General features: G+C 36.5%; 1 protein-coding gene and 1 pseudogene across 5 annotated transcripts in view; both read right to left on the minus strand.

The window, feature by feature from the left end:
• Positions 1–18,523, minus strand: part of HORMAD2 (HORMA domain containing 2) — a 90,091-nt gene that overhangs the window by 38,480 nt on the left and 33,088 nt on the right. For 2 of the 5 annotated variants that reach the window (XR_006294049.1, XM_043559317.1), the window contains exons 9-10: positions 15,925–16,076; positions 15,277–15,530 (exon numbers count right to left, since the gene is read on the minus strand). Coding sequence is in view for 4 of the 5 variants with exons in the window: in XM_043559317.1 (XP_043415252.1) it covers positions 15,277–15,530; positions 15,925–16,076 (406 nt within the window). In the remaining variant the exon portion in view is untranslated. Of the gene's footprint in view, positions 1–15,015; positions 15,531–15,924; positions 16,077–18,523 lie in introns of those variants that run through there. The other 3 variants (XM_043559315.1, XM_043559313.1, XM_043559316.1) reach the window with 2 other exon arrangements.
• Positions 4,689–6,114, minus strand: LOC122471000 (annotated as a pseudogene).

Here is an 18,523-nt window from a genome sequence, read left to right on the forward strand (position 1 = left end):
CACAAAGACAGCTGTACAGACTAATGGAATATAGTTGAGAGTCCAAAAATAAAGCCATGTATCTATGGTCAAACTTATTTTTGACAAGAGCAATAGGGCCATTTCAGAAGGAAAGAGTAGTCTTTTTGAATAAATGGTGTTGGGACAACCAGATATCCACATACAAAAGAAGGTTAGATCCTTACTTCATACCATATATAAAAAATTAAGTTGAAATGAATCAAAGATCTAAATGTAAAAACTAAAACCATAAACTCTAAGAAGTAAATATACAGATGTAAATCGTCATGACTTAGGATTTGTTAAAGAATTCTTAGATCTCTCTGTCTCTCTCTCTCTCTGTGTCTGTCTCTGTCTCTGTCTCTGTCTCTCTCTCTCTCTCTCTCTCTCTCTCTCACACACACACACACACACACACACACACACACACATGAAGCATGAGCATAAGCAACAAAATAAAAATGGATAATTTGGACTAGATCAAAATTAAAACCTATTTGTGTTTCAAAGGACATCATCAAGAAAATGAAAAGACAACCCATAGAATGGGAGAAAATATTTGCAGGTCACATATCTGATAAGAAATTAGACCCAGAAAAAAATAAATAATTCTTACACCTCAACAATAAAAAGACAAGCAATATAACTTTAAAGTGAGCAAAAAATCTGAATAAACATTTCTCCATGGAAGATATATAAATGAGCAATAAGCACATGAAAATATGCTTGACATCTGTCACTAAAAAATGCAAATCAAGGGCACCTGGGTGATTCAGCTGGTTGAGCATCTGACTCGATTTTGGTTCAGGTCATGATCTCACAGTTCATGAGTTCGAGCCCCACATCAGGTTCTACACTGGCTCCCTCTCTCTCTGTGCCTCCCTCACTGGCTCTTTCTCTCTCTCAAAATAAACAAATAAACTTTAAAAAATGCAAATCAAAACCACAATAATATACCACTTACTTCACACCCGTTAGAATGGCTAGAATCAAAAAGTAAGATGATAAGCGTTGGTGAAAATATAGGGAAAACTGGAACTCTTATACACTGCTGGTGGGATTGTAAAATGATGCAGACACTTTACAAGACAGTTTTGGAGTTCAAATAATTAAACATAGAGTTACCATATGACCCAAGAATGGCACTCTTAGGTACATGCCCAAGAGAATTGAAAATAGGCGTTCAAAAAGAACTTGTACATTAATGTTTATAGTGGCATTATTCATAACAGTCAAAAGGTATAAACAACCCAATGTCCATCAATAATGAATGGATAAACAATATGTGGTATATCCCTACAATGGAATAGTATTCAGCCACAAAAAAGGAATGAAGTACAGTAAAACCTTGGATTGCAAGTAACTTGTTCTGTCAGTGTTCCGCAAGACAAGCAAACGTTTATAATACATTTTAACTTGAAAAATGAGTGATGTCTTGCAATATGAGCAGTACATGATGCCGACATCACATGATCACAATTGAATCAATGGTCCTTCTCTCTCTTGCTACAGGATTGTGGATGATCATCAATGCAATGTCACATTTCCACAAAATCTTCAAAAGGAGGCAAAAGTAAATATCATTGGATAGGTTCCTTAATAAAGTTGCACTAAAAGAAAAAGATTCCATAGAGCCAATAGACAGCAGTGATTCCATTAGTGATAGTAAAAGTCGCCTTACACAATAACTCTCCTCTCTTCTTGTCTCCCTCACACTAACCATGAAGGTTTTCAAAGGTAAGGGCAGGTTAATTTGTTTTTCTTTATATTTTGTATTTTATTTATTATTTTGTATTATAGTATAGTATTGTAATCATTTTTACATGAATATTTTTGGATTGTGAAATGAATCATCTGAGTTTCCATTATTTCTTATGGGTAAATTTGCTTTGATATACAAGTGCTTTGGATTCTAAGCATGTTTCTGGAACAAATTATGCTCACAAACCAAGGTTTTATTGTACTTATACATGCTACAACATAGATGAAACTGGAAGACATAATGCTAAGTGAAAGAAGCCAGTCACAAAATACTACACATTGTACAACTCCATTTATATGAAATATCCAGAATAGGCAAATCTATAAAGTCAGAAAATATATTACTGGTTGCTCAAGACTTGAGGGAAAGGAGAAATGGGGAAATATGGAGGTGATAACTAAAGGGTCTGGGGTTTCTTTTTAAGGTGATGAAAATGTTCTAAGATTGTGGCAATGGTTGCACAATTTTGTGTAAATACTAAAGACCATTCAATCATACACTTTAAATGGGCAAATGGCATAGTATATGAATTATATGTCAATAAAGTTGTTAAAGAAAGAAAAATGTTGTAGGGGTCCCTGGTTGTCTCAGTCAGTTAAGCATCTGAATCTGATTTTGGCTCAGGTCATAATCTCATGGTTGTGAGATTGAGTCCTGAGTTGCATGCACTCTGTCAGTGCAAAGACTGCTTGGGATTCTCTCTCTCCCTCTTTCTTTGCCCCTTCCCCACTTATAAGCATTCTCTCTCTTTCTCTCTCTCTCTCTCAAAACAAATAAATATTTTTTAAAAAGAGAAAAATGTGTAAACAGAATCATACAATATGTAGTCTTGATTCTGGCTTCTTCCACTCAGTATAATGCATTTGCAATTGATCCACGTTGTTGCATGTATTCGCAGCTTGTTTCCTTTTAAGTTTATCCATTACCCCATTAAGAAACATTTGAATTGTCCAGTTTTTGAAGATTACAAATAAAGCCACTGTAAACATCTGTATACATGTTTTTGTGCAAACATAGGTTATCACTGCACTTGGTATAATAGCTGTTTTAAAGTCTTTATTTACTAAATTTATCATCGCTGACATTTCTGGGTCTGCTTCTACTGACTGATTTTTTTTAATGTTTATTTATTTATTTTGAAAGAGAGAGAGAGTGCATGACAAGTGGGGGTGGGTCGGAGAGAGAGAAAGTGTGCATGAGGGACTGGCAGCGACAGAGAGTGAGGGAGAATCCAAGCAGGCTTCATGCTGTCACCGCAAAGCCCAATGTGGGGCTCAATCTCACGATTTGTGAGATCATGACCTGAGTCAAAATCAAGAGTCGGACGCTTAACCAACTGAACCACCCAGGTGCCCCATCTACTGATTGATATTCACTGGTTATGGGTCCATTTGCCGGGGGCACCTGGCTGACTCAGTCAGTAGAGCATGTGACTCCTGATCTTGGCATTGTGAGTTCGAGCCCCACGTTGGGCATAGATAATACTTAAAAAAATTTCATTCTGCTTTATATGTCAATAAAGTTTTACTGGATTCTGGACAATAAGAATTGTACATAGTTGAGTGTTTGGACTTGGTTGTTTTCCCCTAAAAAGTGTTGAATTTTATTTTGGCAGGCAAGTAAGCCAGATCCTTTCAAGGCTTGTTTTTAAGCTGTTAATAAGATTGAATTTGGAGGACTTCACTAAAGGGTTGGTTTAGTTCTACTGCTAAGGTGTAACCTATCTGGAGTCCCTACTTAATATTCTGGGTTTTCAACAAGGTCTGTCCATGTAACCGGTAATTTTGTGAATATTTCCCAGCGCTGTGACAACTCTAGGAATGGTCTAGCTTACGAATGGAGAACATTCCCCAACAGATTTCTTTGTCCAACCTTATAGAATTTCTAACCACACTTGAGACGCTGAATACTCAACCAAAGACTCAGGGGACCCCTATGCCAACTTCTGGAGCTCTTTCTCTGTATAGGTCCCTTCCTTCTGATATTCTGTCCCCAACTACTTCAGCTTTCTCAAACTCTAATCTCTGTTTCTTCAACTCAGCAAGATGGTCATGTTCTGCTTGTTTTCCCCCTCTCTGTGGTGGTGGTCCCCAGAGTACCTCCTGACAGGCCAATTTTAAGGCTCATCCTGCTTTTCTTCTCTCAGGGATCACAGTTCTGTATTTTCTGTTGTTTAAAATCTGAAAATAGTTGCTTCACATATTTTTCCTAGTTCCCTAGCTGTTCACAGCAAGACAGCAAGTCTGTTAACATTATTTCTTCATGACTAAAAGTGGAATTTGATCATTCTATTGGATTTTTGCTGTCCTGTGGGATTTTTCACATTCTCTCCCATATGAATGAATGTAAGATTTAATGGATTGAGTATGAGCTTTGAAGCCAGAGACACCTAGATTCAAATACTGATTCTGATGGTTTGTAATCTGGCAAACTTAGACATGCTACTTAATGTCTATGAACTTTCATTTCTTCAGCCGTAAAATGTTATGCAAAGTTGTTGTTGGATTAATTGAAACCATGTATATATAGCTCTTTGTGGGCACTTACTGAATGGTGATATTATTTATATAACAGCTATTTGGGAGCACCTGGGTTACTCAGTGGTTGAGCATCTGACTCTCAATTTCGGCTCAGGTCATGATCCTAGGGGCATGGGATTGAGCCCCAAGTTAGGCTCCACACTGAGCATGAAGCCTGCTTAAGATTTCTTTTCTCACTCTCTCTGCCTCTCTCTCAAGGTGCCTAGGTGGCTCAGTCAGTTAAGTGTCCGACTTCAGCTCAGGTCATGAGCTCACAGTTTGTGGGTTTGGGGCCCAAGTTGGGCTCTGGGCTGACAGGTCCGAGCCTGCTTCAGATTCTCTGTCTCTCTCTGCCTCTCTCTTAAAAATAAATATTTTTTTAAAAAAGATTCTCTCTCTCCCTCTGCTCCTCTCCCTTGCTTGCTCTCTCTCTAAAAATGTATTTTAAAAAACACAGCTATTTTTTTGTTTTATTTTCCTAAACAGTTTTGAATCGGGGATTTGGTTTATCTTTGTGCACACTACCTTTGTATGATGACTCACACATGATAGGCTTCATATAAATCTGCTGACTGAATAAATGTTGATAGCTTACAACTAGAATACTTTAGAATATTACTTTCAACTTTCCTCACAATGAGCTTCATGTAGACTTGTTTAAATATCAAAAATGTGTCATTAGGTATAAAGTTTCTTCTTGTTCTAACTTTGGTTATCAAGGGAGGATCCCTCCATCATACAGGAAGAAGCTAATTTGAGGTTGTGGCTCCATAAAGTATATACATATAACTTCTGTTTCTAGTTCTTCTTTACCACTATCTGAAGCACCAGTCTTCTGAAGTCTTCGATCTCTGTTTTGAGATCCTAATATAAATGCTAAAAGAATTATTCTCCCTATGATGCCTGGATTTGTTATAAACCATAATCTTTTCTGTTTACCAATAGACTATTTGGCTTCAAATGGAAAACTAGAAGCACACATAAAAAGTATTAGAAAAATTGGCCAACTGAATATAGTTTTAGATAATTAAGTAACATTATTATTTTCCAATGTACAATTAACTAATCTCAACAAAGTCTTCACTTTGAAAAAAAACCCTAATTTTTTTTTTTTTTACTTTTATTTGCATTTATGTTATGCAGTTTACTCTTGGACCATAAATCTTTGTTTCTTGAGTTTCTTCTGGGATATCTTTTTCTTCTATGCAACCTCTTCTTCAGGTTTAGGAAAAATCTGCTCTTTTTCAGTAAGGATCATCTCAGTGTGGCAGGGAAAGCTCACTTGACTATGAGCCCTGTAAGTTCTATGCCATATCTTGGGGGCTTTGTTCACCTGGATATACTCAATGACCAGAGAATCTACATCTAAACCTTTAAGTTCAGCATTACTGTCTACAGTAAAAATTCACCACTCTTTTTGGGCCACTGACTCTGTGTCCAATCCCACTGTTTGGCCTGGGTACACCTACCAACTCCACCATTATAGTGACTGAATGGCACACATTGCTTCTGCAAAGTGATATCTTTCAGATACTTGGTGATTTTCAGATATGCATATCCTTGATGGCCTGGGCAGTTTCACGTGTGTTCTTAAAGTGAACATGAAGATTTGAGCCTCCTGATTTGCATGATTTTTAGAGTTTTCTGGGTCAAGTGAATAGCAAACCATTTTCAGAGATCACCTCAGGCCACTTACAAGAAGAGAAAAAAAAATCCTAATTTAAATAGAACCTAATATTCGTTTTAGTTTAATGATTTTAGTATGATAACATGTTATTATTTCAGACTATTAGAAGTATCTTTTTTTTTAGGTTTATTTATGTATTTTGAGAGAGAGAAAGCAGGAAAGGGGCAGAGGAGAGAAAGAACACCAGGCAGGCTCCGCACTGTCAGCACAGAGCCTGACACTGGGCTAGAACTCATGAACTGCCAAGATCATGATCTAAGCCAAAATCAAGAGTTGGATGCTTAACCAACTGAGCCACCCAGGCGCCCCACAAGAATCTTTTTTTTAGTGTTTATTTATTTTTGAGACAGAGAAAATATGAGCGGGGGAGGGGCAGAGAGGGGGACACAGGATCCAAAGCAAGCTCCGCACTAACAGCAGTAAGCCCAATGCAGGGCTTGAACTCATGAACTATGAGATCATGAGCTAGGCCGAGGTTGGATGCTCAACAAATTGAGCCACCCAGGTGCCCCTCACAAGTATCTTTTTTTAAACAGAACATTTCTAAGTCTTACTCCCTTTTTAAAAATAAAGTTTACTTATTTACTTTGAGGGGAGAGGGGCGCAGAGAGAGAGAGAGAGAGAGAGAGAGAGAGAATCCCAAGCAGGCTCCAGCATGGAGCCCAACATGGGACTTGATGCCACGAATGGTGAGATCATGACTTGAGCCAAAATCAAGAATTGGACTCTTAACTGACAGAGCCACCCAGGAGCCCCACTCCCCCACCACCGCCTTTTTTTTTTTTTAAACAAAACTTATTTATTTTACTGCTAGGATTTAATAATAGTACATTCAAATTGCTCCTACCTAAGGTTAATCACTATACTCAATTTTTCTTCTGCTATAATAAATATCAATATACTTATTTCTTTATGTAAGTGAAACATAACAGATAATTAGTGTGGCTCTTCCCATTAGAAATAATTCTCTGATAGGTTATAGAATGATTCATATATAAAAAAAAAAGAAATGACTTATAGGGCTGTGGGAAATTCAACCAACTTTCATTCCTCCTTGCATGGTTAATAGAGGATAACATTTACATTCTATAACGTAAAACAAAAATTAATTGAAAAAATGTTCCTATTTGACAAAAAGAAACTTTGTGGAAAGGACTATAGCTCCATGATAGAGAATGATGTGTGGTTTTTAAGTCTGAATATTTTCTGTAGATAATGTGCCTTCTCCAACGTTTTCAATAATCAACTCCATTTCCAAGAATCTAAGATATCCTTGCCAACACTACATTGTATCAAATAAAGTATATATTTTCATGAGATGTGATGCTATGAAAACCACCAGACTATACCTCAAAAATGCAAAACTTCAGTTTAGAGTTTAGTAGGAAAAAATATATTCTGAATGAAAAGGCTCTCATTTCAATTCACTAGCTGGAATACAAAGAAATTCTAAGGAATTCAGAAAATATCTTTCTAGTCCACACTTAAATGGTACCATTTACTTTGATGCTAATGTAATTTACATTCTAATTTCTCAAAAACAAATCATTTTCACTAATCAAATGTGTTAGTAGAAAAGGGTAAAAAATGGGCTTCATGCAGGAATAAAATGCATCCAAAAATGTTCATTGTAACTAAATAAAATGATAAACTACTGAATTGGTTTTTAAGAAATACTTGTGGCTGTTATATTCTTAAAAATTCTGTCTTTAGCTCAAATTCAAAAAACATCATTTGTATGAATTATTTATCCATCAGTTAAATTAATGTGTCACAGATGAGAAAAATATACCATGCTGGATCAAGATTACTAGGTACAAAGGAAAGGCCTAGAGAAAGATGTGTACAGAATATCTAACAATTCTTTCTAACATGGAGGTACAAAGACTCATAAGGAGCTTGGAAAATTAGAAAATTATAGCATATGGGCCCCTATCTAAAAAATTGATACAAATATGAATTCTAAAACAGCTATAATGGTTTAATAAACTAGGACCATCAGTCTTTAAAGTAGATGTGGGCAACATTAGCCCTCCACTTTTAAAAATATTTATTTATTTTTGAGAGAGAGAGAGCACAAGCAGGGGAGGGGCAGAGAGAGCAGAGGGAGACAGAGAATATGAAGCAGTTTCCAGGCTCCGAGCTGTCAGCACAGAGCCCAACGCGGGGCTCGAACTCACAAACCATGGGATCATGACCTGAGCCAAAGTTGGAGGCTTAACAGACTGAGCCACCCAGGCGCCCCAGCCCTCCATTTTTTTTATAGCTGTCTGTACATGTCAGTAATTACTAGAATCCTTTAAGGAGCCTGAGTTAATTATTAGAAAGTATTTTAGTACTCTATTAGAAAGAAATACTTTTCCCTCAGCATTTAAACAGCATAAAATTTAAATAAGATTCCATATCCAATTCCAGAACATGTGTTGATTGTCACAAGATAGCGAGTTCTTTAAAGAAGGCTGTCCAGGGTTTTCTGTCTAGTATATAGATCTATTGTTATCTGTCCAATAACTACAACAGAGAAAACAGGCCCAACTTCCCAGTATACTAGGAGGTGCCATTGTGTTTGTGTGCCCTTACTAGCTAGATATTAAGCCCAAACCATCGCCATTAGGAAATAAGACCTATCCTAAAGGTGTTGCAGAGGTAGATAAAATGATAAGGACACATTTAGGATGGGGTTTTCCAGACAGTTCTATGTAACCCTGTTTTGTTCTAGGATTCCTTGGTCTCCTACTTGGGCTCTGTGTTCTATTTTCCAAATGGAGTTAGGTTTTAAGAGTTCTTATAACTTGAGGCACCTGGGTGGCTTGGTCAGTTAAGCGTCCAACTTCAGCTCAGGTCATGATCTCCTGGCTCTATGGGTTTGAGCCTCACATTGGGCTCTCTGCTGTCAGCGTGGAGGCCACTTTGGATCCTGTCTTCCTCTCTCTGCCCTTTCCCTGCTTGTGTGTGTGCATGCTATCTCAAAAATAAATAAATATTTAAAAATTAAAAAAAAAGAGTTCTTAAACTTAAAATTTTTTAAAATTTCAAACCCGTGTGCTTTTATCATTTCTGAATTTACTGCCAAATTACAATCTCACTTTTACATTGTTCCTTGGATCTTAAGGATCGATCATACCAGAAAATGAATATTTGTACTATTCAAATATTGAATAATTTGAACTACTGATGAAAACTCTTCATATTTCTTTTTCTGTGACTGAGATAAGGAATAAGATGAAAAAAAATTGTGTGAAAGAAATTTTTTTTCCATCTTATAGTAGTCTCACAACAAGATCATATGTTAAATTGCTTCTTTACTATAGATGACTGGTGAAAAAGCAGTATAAGCTATTTGATCAAAATTTTGTAGATTTTCTATTTTAAAAGAAAATTTTATGATTTAAGAAAGTTCTTAAAAATCTTTGAGTTAGAGGGGTGCCTGGGTGGCTCTGTCAGCTGAGCGTCTGACTTTGGCTCAGGTCATGATCTCACAGTTCGTGGGTTCGAGCCCCTCATCTGGCTCTGAGCTGACAGCTCGGAGCCTGGAGCCTGCTTCAGATTCTGCGTCTCCCTCTATCTCTGCCCCTCTCCCATTTGTGCTCTGTCTCTCTCTGCCTCTCAAAAATAAAGAAACGTAAAAAAAAAAAAAACTTTGAGTTAGAGGTTACCAAAAGTAGAGATTGTAGCAAAGACATAGAATACAGGGAAAGGTATGGAAAGTTCAGTATTGGAATTACAAGTCATGGAGACAGAAGTTCTCTACTATACTGTACTTTTCAACTTGTTTGGAATGTCCTCTGTCTTAAAATCTGCCAATTAAAATATAATTCATCCATAAAATCACCAATTCAATGAAACCTTCCCACACAGTGTCAATTTATCTTTATTTCTGTATCATAACAGCACAGGCTCTGGAGTCAAATTGCCTTGATCTGAATTGTGGCCCTGCTACTTATTCACTGTGTATGCAGTCTTGTGCTAACTTCTCTAAGTCTGTTTCCTCATTGCAGGGTAATAATAGACTCTACTTCATAAAATAACTGGGAAGATTAAAAGTGACAATACATGTAAAGCCCCGAGAACAATGCTCTGTTGTTAGTTAACATTATTTCTATCATTCATATACTCTCCATTATTATTTGCCATTATATTATGTAGGTATTGTCTCTTCAGCCAGAGTTACCAAATGTAGAAAATATATTTTGTATGCTTTTGTCTTCTTTACAATGCTCAGCAAGGTATTGCTCTTGATAGGAATTCAAAAAACATCCCAGAGAATCTTAGCATGAAAGGGATCTCAGAGGTCAAATAAGTTTAACTTTTCCCCTAAATCATGATTTTTCTCTTGCAACACCCTGGAGACCATCATCTATATTTTGAACACAGTGTGTGTGTGTGTGTATGTGTATGTGTGTGTGTGTGTGTGTGTGTGTGTGTGTGTATGAACACAGCTGGTGACAAGAGTTCACCTTTCTCAAGACAGGTTTATTAAACAATTGTCATTATTAGAAAATCTCTCCTGAGGAGGTAGAGAAGCTGGCAAGCTTCTAGAAAATGATTTGGTAATACTCATTAAAGAGCTGTGGAAATTTCAGACTCTGTAAATTTCACTCCTGATACCATATCCTTAAAAAACAAGGAAAATTCTGTCATACATACAAAAGTATTTATTATAACACTATTTATAATAGCAAAATCAAGAACTAACCTAAATGTTTAAAAGTAGGGAAATGGTAGAGTAAGTACCTATTTAAAACAAAAGTTCATTAAAATTAGAAATATGAAGATTAAGGTGGGACATATTTATAAAGTTAAGTATAAAAGTAAAACAAATTGTATGTATAAACCATGATTAAAACCATATACAAATATGGGTATCTGTGGAAAACGACTGGAGGTGATGGAACATACACAAATGAACATTATTGATAAAATGGTAGCAGTTAGAAGATTTGCATTGCTTTTTAAAATTACCTTAATGTCATTATAATAATGCCTTCAAATTTTAAAGAGAAAGTTCTTCCTTCTAATGATTCAAAATCAACCTCCTCTCACCCCTGTGATTTTCATTTCCTGTCTCTCCTTCTGCCCTTTGAAGTTACACAAAATAAATTAACTTGAAATATTTGAAAATGATTATTATAGTTTTACTACCCTCGTTCTCTGGTACTCTAGAAGACAGATTAGAGAGGCTATGCCGACATTAGGGAGACTCAGTAAGGAGACTTAGCTGTCAGTCACAAAGAAAGCAAGGATGACAGCCTGAATCAGCACAATGGCAATAGAGCCAAACTTGAGAAATATTTCAAAGGCAAAATAGATGGAAATGGTAACCAAAGGGAAGTGAGAACACAGAAGTTGAACACATTCCTGGTCAGGCTGTTTGATAAAATGATGGTTACAACACCAAGATAAGGAACCTGAGGAAAGAAAGAGCATATTTGATCAGAAGTTGAAATTCTATTTGGAGATGTTGAATTTGAGGCACTTGTAGGATATATATGTCTATATATTGATGGAAAGATCAATTTGAAGTTAGGGAGACAAAACCAAACCAGACAAAACATGAATGAAACAGAGAACAAATAACGTCATACCAAAATATACAAATATTTGAAGGTGGGAGAGAGAAAGGTACTTATATTTATGTTATATTTTATATTTATATTTTTTGGTATAAGGTTATTCATGGGGGGCTTTTATAATTGAAAAATCTCTTCTGTTTCTGTAATTATGTCCCCTTTTTAGAGAAGAACATAGAGAACATCTCTAAACTTCCGAATAGACAAAAATTTTTTTTAAAAAACTGCACACAGTAGTTTTTTAAAAAACTATTTGCCACAGCACACTCTTAAGAGACTAAAAAGGCAACTCATAAAGTCAAAGGTACTCACAATACATGTATCTGATAAAGGACTTATACATGGAATATATATGCAGAACTACAAATCAGTAAAAATGAAAGATGATCGATCCAATAGAGCCCAATAAATAAAAATGACAACTTGGAAAGACACTTCACCAAAGAGAATATCCAACGTGGTCAATAAACATATGAAAAGATGCTCACCTTCATTAGTCATCAGAGAACTATAAACTAAAACCACAGTGGCATCCCACTACACACCCATCAGAACGGCTAAAATTAAGACAGAAAATGCCAAGGGTTGGTGAGGATGTGGAGCAACCACAACTCTCATACATTGCTGATGGGAATATAAATTAGCACAATCACCTTGGAAATTGTTTTGTAGTATCTATTAAAACTAAATGCAGGGGCACCTGGGTGGCTCAGTTGGTTAAGCGTCCAACTTCAGCTCAGGTCATGATCTCACCGTTTGTTGAGTTTGAGCCCAGCATCGGGCTCTGCTCTCATCATAGAGCCTGATTCGGATCCTCTGTCTCCCTCTCTCTGCCCCACCCCCACTCATGTGCACACACTTTCTCTCTCTCTCTTAAAAATAAACATTTAAAAATAAAATAAAATAAAAATAAATGCACACATATTCTTGACGCAGCAAATCTGATCCTAGCCATTCTATTCTCACCAGAAATATGTACATATTTCATTGAGAAACATGTTTGGAATGTTTAGAGCAGTACTATTCATAATAGTCAAAACCAGAAAATTATCTAAATGCCCATCAACATTAGATGAATGAATAGTGAGAACAGGCAAGAATATGGATAAATATCACAACATAATGTTGAGAGAACAAATGGCTCATACTCTGATTCTACATCTATAAAATTAAAAACAAGAGAAACTAATCTATGCTAATAGAAGTCAGGATAGAGATATTCTTATTGAATGACTACAAAGTAAGACTTCAAAGTATTTTGTTTCTTCACTGGGTTTTGATTTCACACGTTTATTCAGTAGGCTGGGACAAAGGTGAGACAAACAGGTTACCTAAGGAGCAAAATTTAAGAACATGCTTACTCTCACCATGCTTGCTTCACCCTCATCCCAGTCCTGATGTTCAGTTTGTGAATACTTATTGAGCAATATCATTATGATGTGTTTTTCCATATGTAAGTTACACTTGGATTTAAGAATGTTAAAGGGGGGGCCACCTGTGTGGTTCAGTCAGTTAAGCATCCGACTCTTAATTTCAGCTCAGGTCATAATCTCTCAGGGTTGTGAGATCAAGCCCTCCACACTAGGCGTGGAGCCTGATTAAGATTCTGTCTTCCCTCTGCCCCTGTCCTGCACTCTCTCTCTCAAAAATTAAAAATAAGGGGTACCTGGGTGGCTCAGTCAGTTAAGTGTTTGACTTCAGCTCAGGTCACAATCTCATGGTTCATGGGTTTGAGCCCTGCATCAGGCTCTGTGCTGACAGCTTGGAGCCTGGAGCCTGCTTCAGATTTTTGTCTCCCACTCTCTCTGCCCCTCCCCTGCTTGCTCTTTCTCTCTCCCTCTCAAAAAAACAAAAACAAAAACAAAAAACAACATTAAAAATTTATTTTATTTTTTTATTAAAAAAAAATTTTTTTAACATTTATTTATTATTGAGAGACACAGAGAGACAGAGCATGAGCAGGGGAGGGGCCGAGAGACTGGGAGACACAGAATCCGAAGCAGGCTCCAGGCTCTGAGCCGTCAGCACAGAGCCCAACACGGGGCTCAAACCCACAAACCCACAACCCACAAACAAAACTGACGGAACCACCCAGGCACCCCTAAAAAAATTTTTTAAGAGTAAAATAAAATAAAATAAAATAAAAGCAAACAGAATTCTGAGTGACAAACTGTCAGTAAGCTCTTCTCTAGACTTACTTAAATCCTTTCACATAATTGGCTGGCTGAGGAGGGAACTTGAATTGACTGAGTTTACCACAAAATTCTGATCTTTGTATATATAGTTCCTATTAAACATACGCTTGACAAATGTTATCACATGTATTATTTAATCTATCAATTGAATTATTCATTCTCAAGTTGTCTGGTTTCATTTCCATTGGTAAAAGAGAAAGAAATTCTTAATTTTGAAAGATAAAAATCCAGTTGAATCGTGTTCATTCTTTTCTTAACCTTGGTTTTTTGGGGGCACCTGGGTGGCTCAGTCAGTTAGGTGATCAACTCTTGATTTTGGCTCAGGTCATGATCTCACAGTTTGTGAGATCAAGCCCCACATCAGGCTCTGCTCTAACAGCACAGAGCTTACTTGGGATTCTCTCTCTCTCCCTCCCTCTCTCTCTGCTCCTCCCCCGCTCACTTGCTCTCTCTCTCTCTCTCTCTCTGTCTCTTGAAGTAAATAAACATTTAAAAAAACCTTTATTTTTTTAAAACTAGCCTATGTTAGCTATATCTTCCTTGAACAGATTCAGAAGAAAGTTGCATCAGACTCTAAAGCCATTGACATGTATGACATTGTGAAAATACTAAAGATGGAAAAAAAAATCTTGTTTGGTTATATTATTTATATTAATTGAAATAAGACCTCTTTCAATATATGAAATACACCAGATTTAAAGAATCAGAAAGAACATTCAAAAGTTATTTACTATAGTTATCCCTTTAAGGAAGACTCAAACTATCTCAGGCAAACAAATTAGCATCCTAGTCTGAAAATAGTTCCTGAAAAGATTTTATAGCATCACTTCCCACTAAGTATTCTAAAAACCCTTTATGTCTAGTTCAGAATCCTTTTAATACAATGTTGACACACATTAAACTTTGTTATCTAGATGACAGGATTTACCTAGGACACAGTGGGGCCCTCGCAAGTACTCAACTCTAGTCTCTACTGGAGAAAGTAGGAAGGTAAAGGGCTGAGTCCTATCTATTTGGCTCCAGTGGCTCCAAACAAGCTCCTTGACTTTTCCCAGGGACCTAGCCCAAAGCTTGTCTCTGTCCACATAACCAACAGTTGACTATCATTTTGTTTTCACTCTGACTTGAGATTATCTGTAACTTCTTTTCCACCACCTCTGACCACTCAATTATCCCAGTAATCAAGAACTTATTTATACTTCCAGTGAGTATGAATAAATACCTAGAATATTTTTTAAATCCTAAAAATGTTACCTATAAATGGAAGAAAGAAATTCATGGGTACCTTTTATAAAATTCATATATTGGAAAGTCTTTTTCTTCTCCTCATAATGGACAATTTCATCTAACAAAGTATATTCCCTTCTTGAAGACAGTACATTTTTACAGTAAAGACTCCCTGAGGTCAGAAGCTAGTTTTGTTTTAGGTTTTATACCTGGCATACTCCATTGGACTGTTACTGTGATATAACCTGTGTAGGAACTGGAAAATGTTAGCTATGTTTAACTGAACCAACAGAGTCTCACTAAAGCTTTGTCTTACATGATTGCTGCATTCTTCTTCTTCCTCATCAAAGTCTAGACCTTGATGGGCAATCTCAGTTGTGCTGTTCTCCTGAAAGAGATTGTTCTCCAAATCAGACACTCTGGCGGCCTCAGTTGTGACTTTTACTTTCATGCTATGAAAGCCAGTGGAGACCAATCCCACTTGCAGGTTTACAGGCTCCCCCTCAAACAGCAGGAAGTGTGAATTTACCCCTTCTTTAAAACCAGGGGGTTGGTAATCATGAGGAGTCACTGCAAAATGAAAAGGGCAGAAAACCAAGAAAACTGTGTTTCAATTTAATCAAGAAGTTAGATTAATCTTTCATGTATAGCAACAGATCTCTCAGATGCTTACAAAATCTCCCTATATAAAATATTACTTCAATGCTTAAGAAGGAATTTGACTAGGGGTGCCTGGTGACTCAGTCCAGTAAGTGTCTGACTTTGGCTCAGGTCATGATCTCATCATTTTTGTAGGCTCAAGCCCTGCATCAGGCTCTGCGCTGACAGCGTGGGAACCTGCGTGGGATTCTCTCTCTCTGCCCCTCCCCAGCTCATGCTTTCTATAAATAGATAGATAGATAAACAAATTCATAAATAAATACATAAATAAATAGAAGGAATTTGACTAGTGGTCTCCACCTACCTGCATTATAGTAGTGGAGTTTCATAGTAAGTATAACATCATTAGGAAGGGGTCCAAGGTTCTGCATTAGTATGTACAATTTGCGGATCAGTAGAACACTGGCTTTCTTAACATCTTCACTGTTTGTCCCACTTTCGAAGCTTGTATTACTACTATAGCCAAATAGAAAAGCAGCATACTTTTCAGTCATATACAATATTGAAAATCTATTTCAAAAAGAACAAAACTCTTTACCATATAATCAAGTAAATATAAAGTAAATATCAGGACACTTGAGAATCTCTGTAGAATGTAAATTAGAGCAGTGATTGTACTTTTTGCAATGTATATACAATGGATTTCTTAGGTAGCAAGTTCCTAAGGCATTTTAAATATGACCTGATTTCTTAAAAATATGAGTTACAAATAACCACATAACAGTGAGAACAGTGGATTTAGAATTAGGAGACTTGACAGAGAAAGACAGATATATGTTATCACTCATATGTGGAATTTGAGCAGAAGACCATGGGGGAAGGGAAGGGGAAAAAGTAGTTAACAAACAGAGAGGGAGGGAGGCAAACCATAAGTGACTCTCAAATACAGAGAACAAACCCCTGGGTGATAGGCATTGAGGAGGGCACTTGTTGGGATGAGCACTGGGTGTTGTATGTAAGCAATGAATCACAAGAATCTACTCCCAAAACCAAGAGCACACTGTACACACTGTATGTTAGCCAATATGACAATAAATTATATTAAAAAAAAAAAAGAATTAGAAGACTTGATTGGGTCTGTGCTAACTAGCTGAATGACCTGGGTCAAGTCATTTAGACACTCTAGGTCAGTTAGCTCACTTGTGAGATAAGCTTTTACACATCTCTACACATCTCCAAATAGAAAATCAGTCATCAGCTCTGGGCCTTTCTACTGTCTGGTTATCTGTCAGAGATATCCCCTCCCCTACATGGATTGCAACAATGGAGATCTATTCTTCTAGCTTTTCTTCTTGTCTACACTGCAATAACAGTCTCTATATCACTGCTGCAACAACACACCTATAGGAAAATCTGCTCATATCACTCTTGCTTAAAATTCTCCTATTACACCTATCACCTTTCAATCAAATTCAAGAATGGTATGTGTGCAATGCCTTTCATGACCAGTCACACCCTCACCTCCAACCTCATCTGCATTTACTACTCAGTTTCTTTTCACCTACATGCCTTTGCACATGCTGCTCACTTTGCTCATATTGTACTTTTCCCACTTCTTTTTCTGACTCTCCTAAATTCATCCTTTGATAGCTAGCTCATGTGTCACCTCTTTAAGGAAGTTTTTCTTGATAACTCCCATACATTACTCCTGTTTATAACTGTTTGTATGCTCCCCTTTAGATTATGCATGGCTATATCTTCTCATGCCCACAGTACTGTTTTGTGCCAGCTACAGTAAATACTCAATAAATATTTGTGGGATGAATGAATGAATAAGTTGAACCAAATTACCTTCTAACCCTAAATATTTTTAATTTCTCTCCAAAATTCTCTTTTCAAATAGGTCTCATATTTGAGTAGTTTCTAGGAAGAACTATCACTGCAATATATTTGCACAATGCCTTTCACATAGTAAGCATTCAATAGTGAAAAATAATCTTAATTAATTGAGTACTGGAGGAAATGTAAATTCATAAAACAGACATTAAGTGAATACATTTGGTCCTCTTTTGATTTTGAATATATTGTCTACTAAGATTTAACCAATTTGAAATAGGTAGCCTGAGTGAAGGGGCATGTAGCATGTAGCTTATGGGATCTTTCAGTATATATCATATTCATAAAATCATATCATGTAAAATCATACTCAAGACTCTCTTGCACTCTTTTAAAAGGGAAGCTATTTTTACCATGGAAGAGGTGATAAGGTAATTTTGTATGATCAATCATTTAAATAAATGTTTACCTTTAGTTTCTAGGAAACTAGTAATATGCATTACCTTCTCTCCTCCTTAGTAGCTGAAAGATGTGGCCATTTGTGTTACTGCTCACCTCTTGGCATATACGCCTTCATAAAAGAGATTAATCTGGTTGCCAGTAGTACATTTGAATTTTAGAGAGTAAAAGGCAACTGTTTAATGTGGGAGAATATTTATGAAAAGTGTATAATCTTTCAAATGCTATATATATATATATATGTATATATATATATATATATTAGTTTATGATGATTAATGTTTTAATTCTCATTCCTAGAATTTACTTTCTCTTCACATCCTAGTGCTGTCTGTGTTTTACAAATAAGGGAATAATTAAGGAAGTGAATCTCAGAGAGAAATTCTCAAACTTGCAGTAAATGATAAGACAGAGCTAATAGCACAAAAAATTGAGAATTAGGCCACGTTTCTCTTCAGAGTCATTCCTTTCATGGGCACTCATTCCCCTGACTTGGAGCCCTCTACCACCCAGGGCTTTTCACTATCATCCACCCTCTCCACTTCTATTCTATCTCATCAGCAAAATTAGATCTTTCTGAATCCAAAAGCTACTGGGATAGGAATAAATGTTGCTTTTCAATAAAATATCTCCATCTATACTGGGGACCCTCTGAAGCAAATACCCAC

The sequence above is a fragment of the Prionailurus bengalensis genome, chromosome D3 (assembly GCF_016509475.1).
Source record: "Prionailurus bengalensis isolate Pbe53 chromosome D3, Fcat_Pben_1.1_paternal_pri, whole genome shotgun sequence".
In the NCBI taxonomy this organism is placed as follows: Eukaryota; Metazoa; Chordata; class Mammalia; order Carnivora; family Felidae; genus Prionailurus; species Prionailurus bengalensis.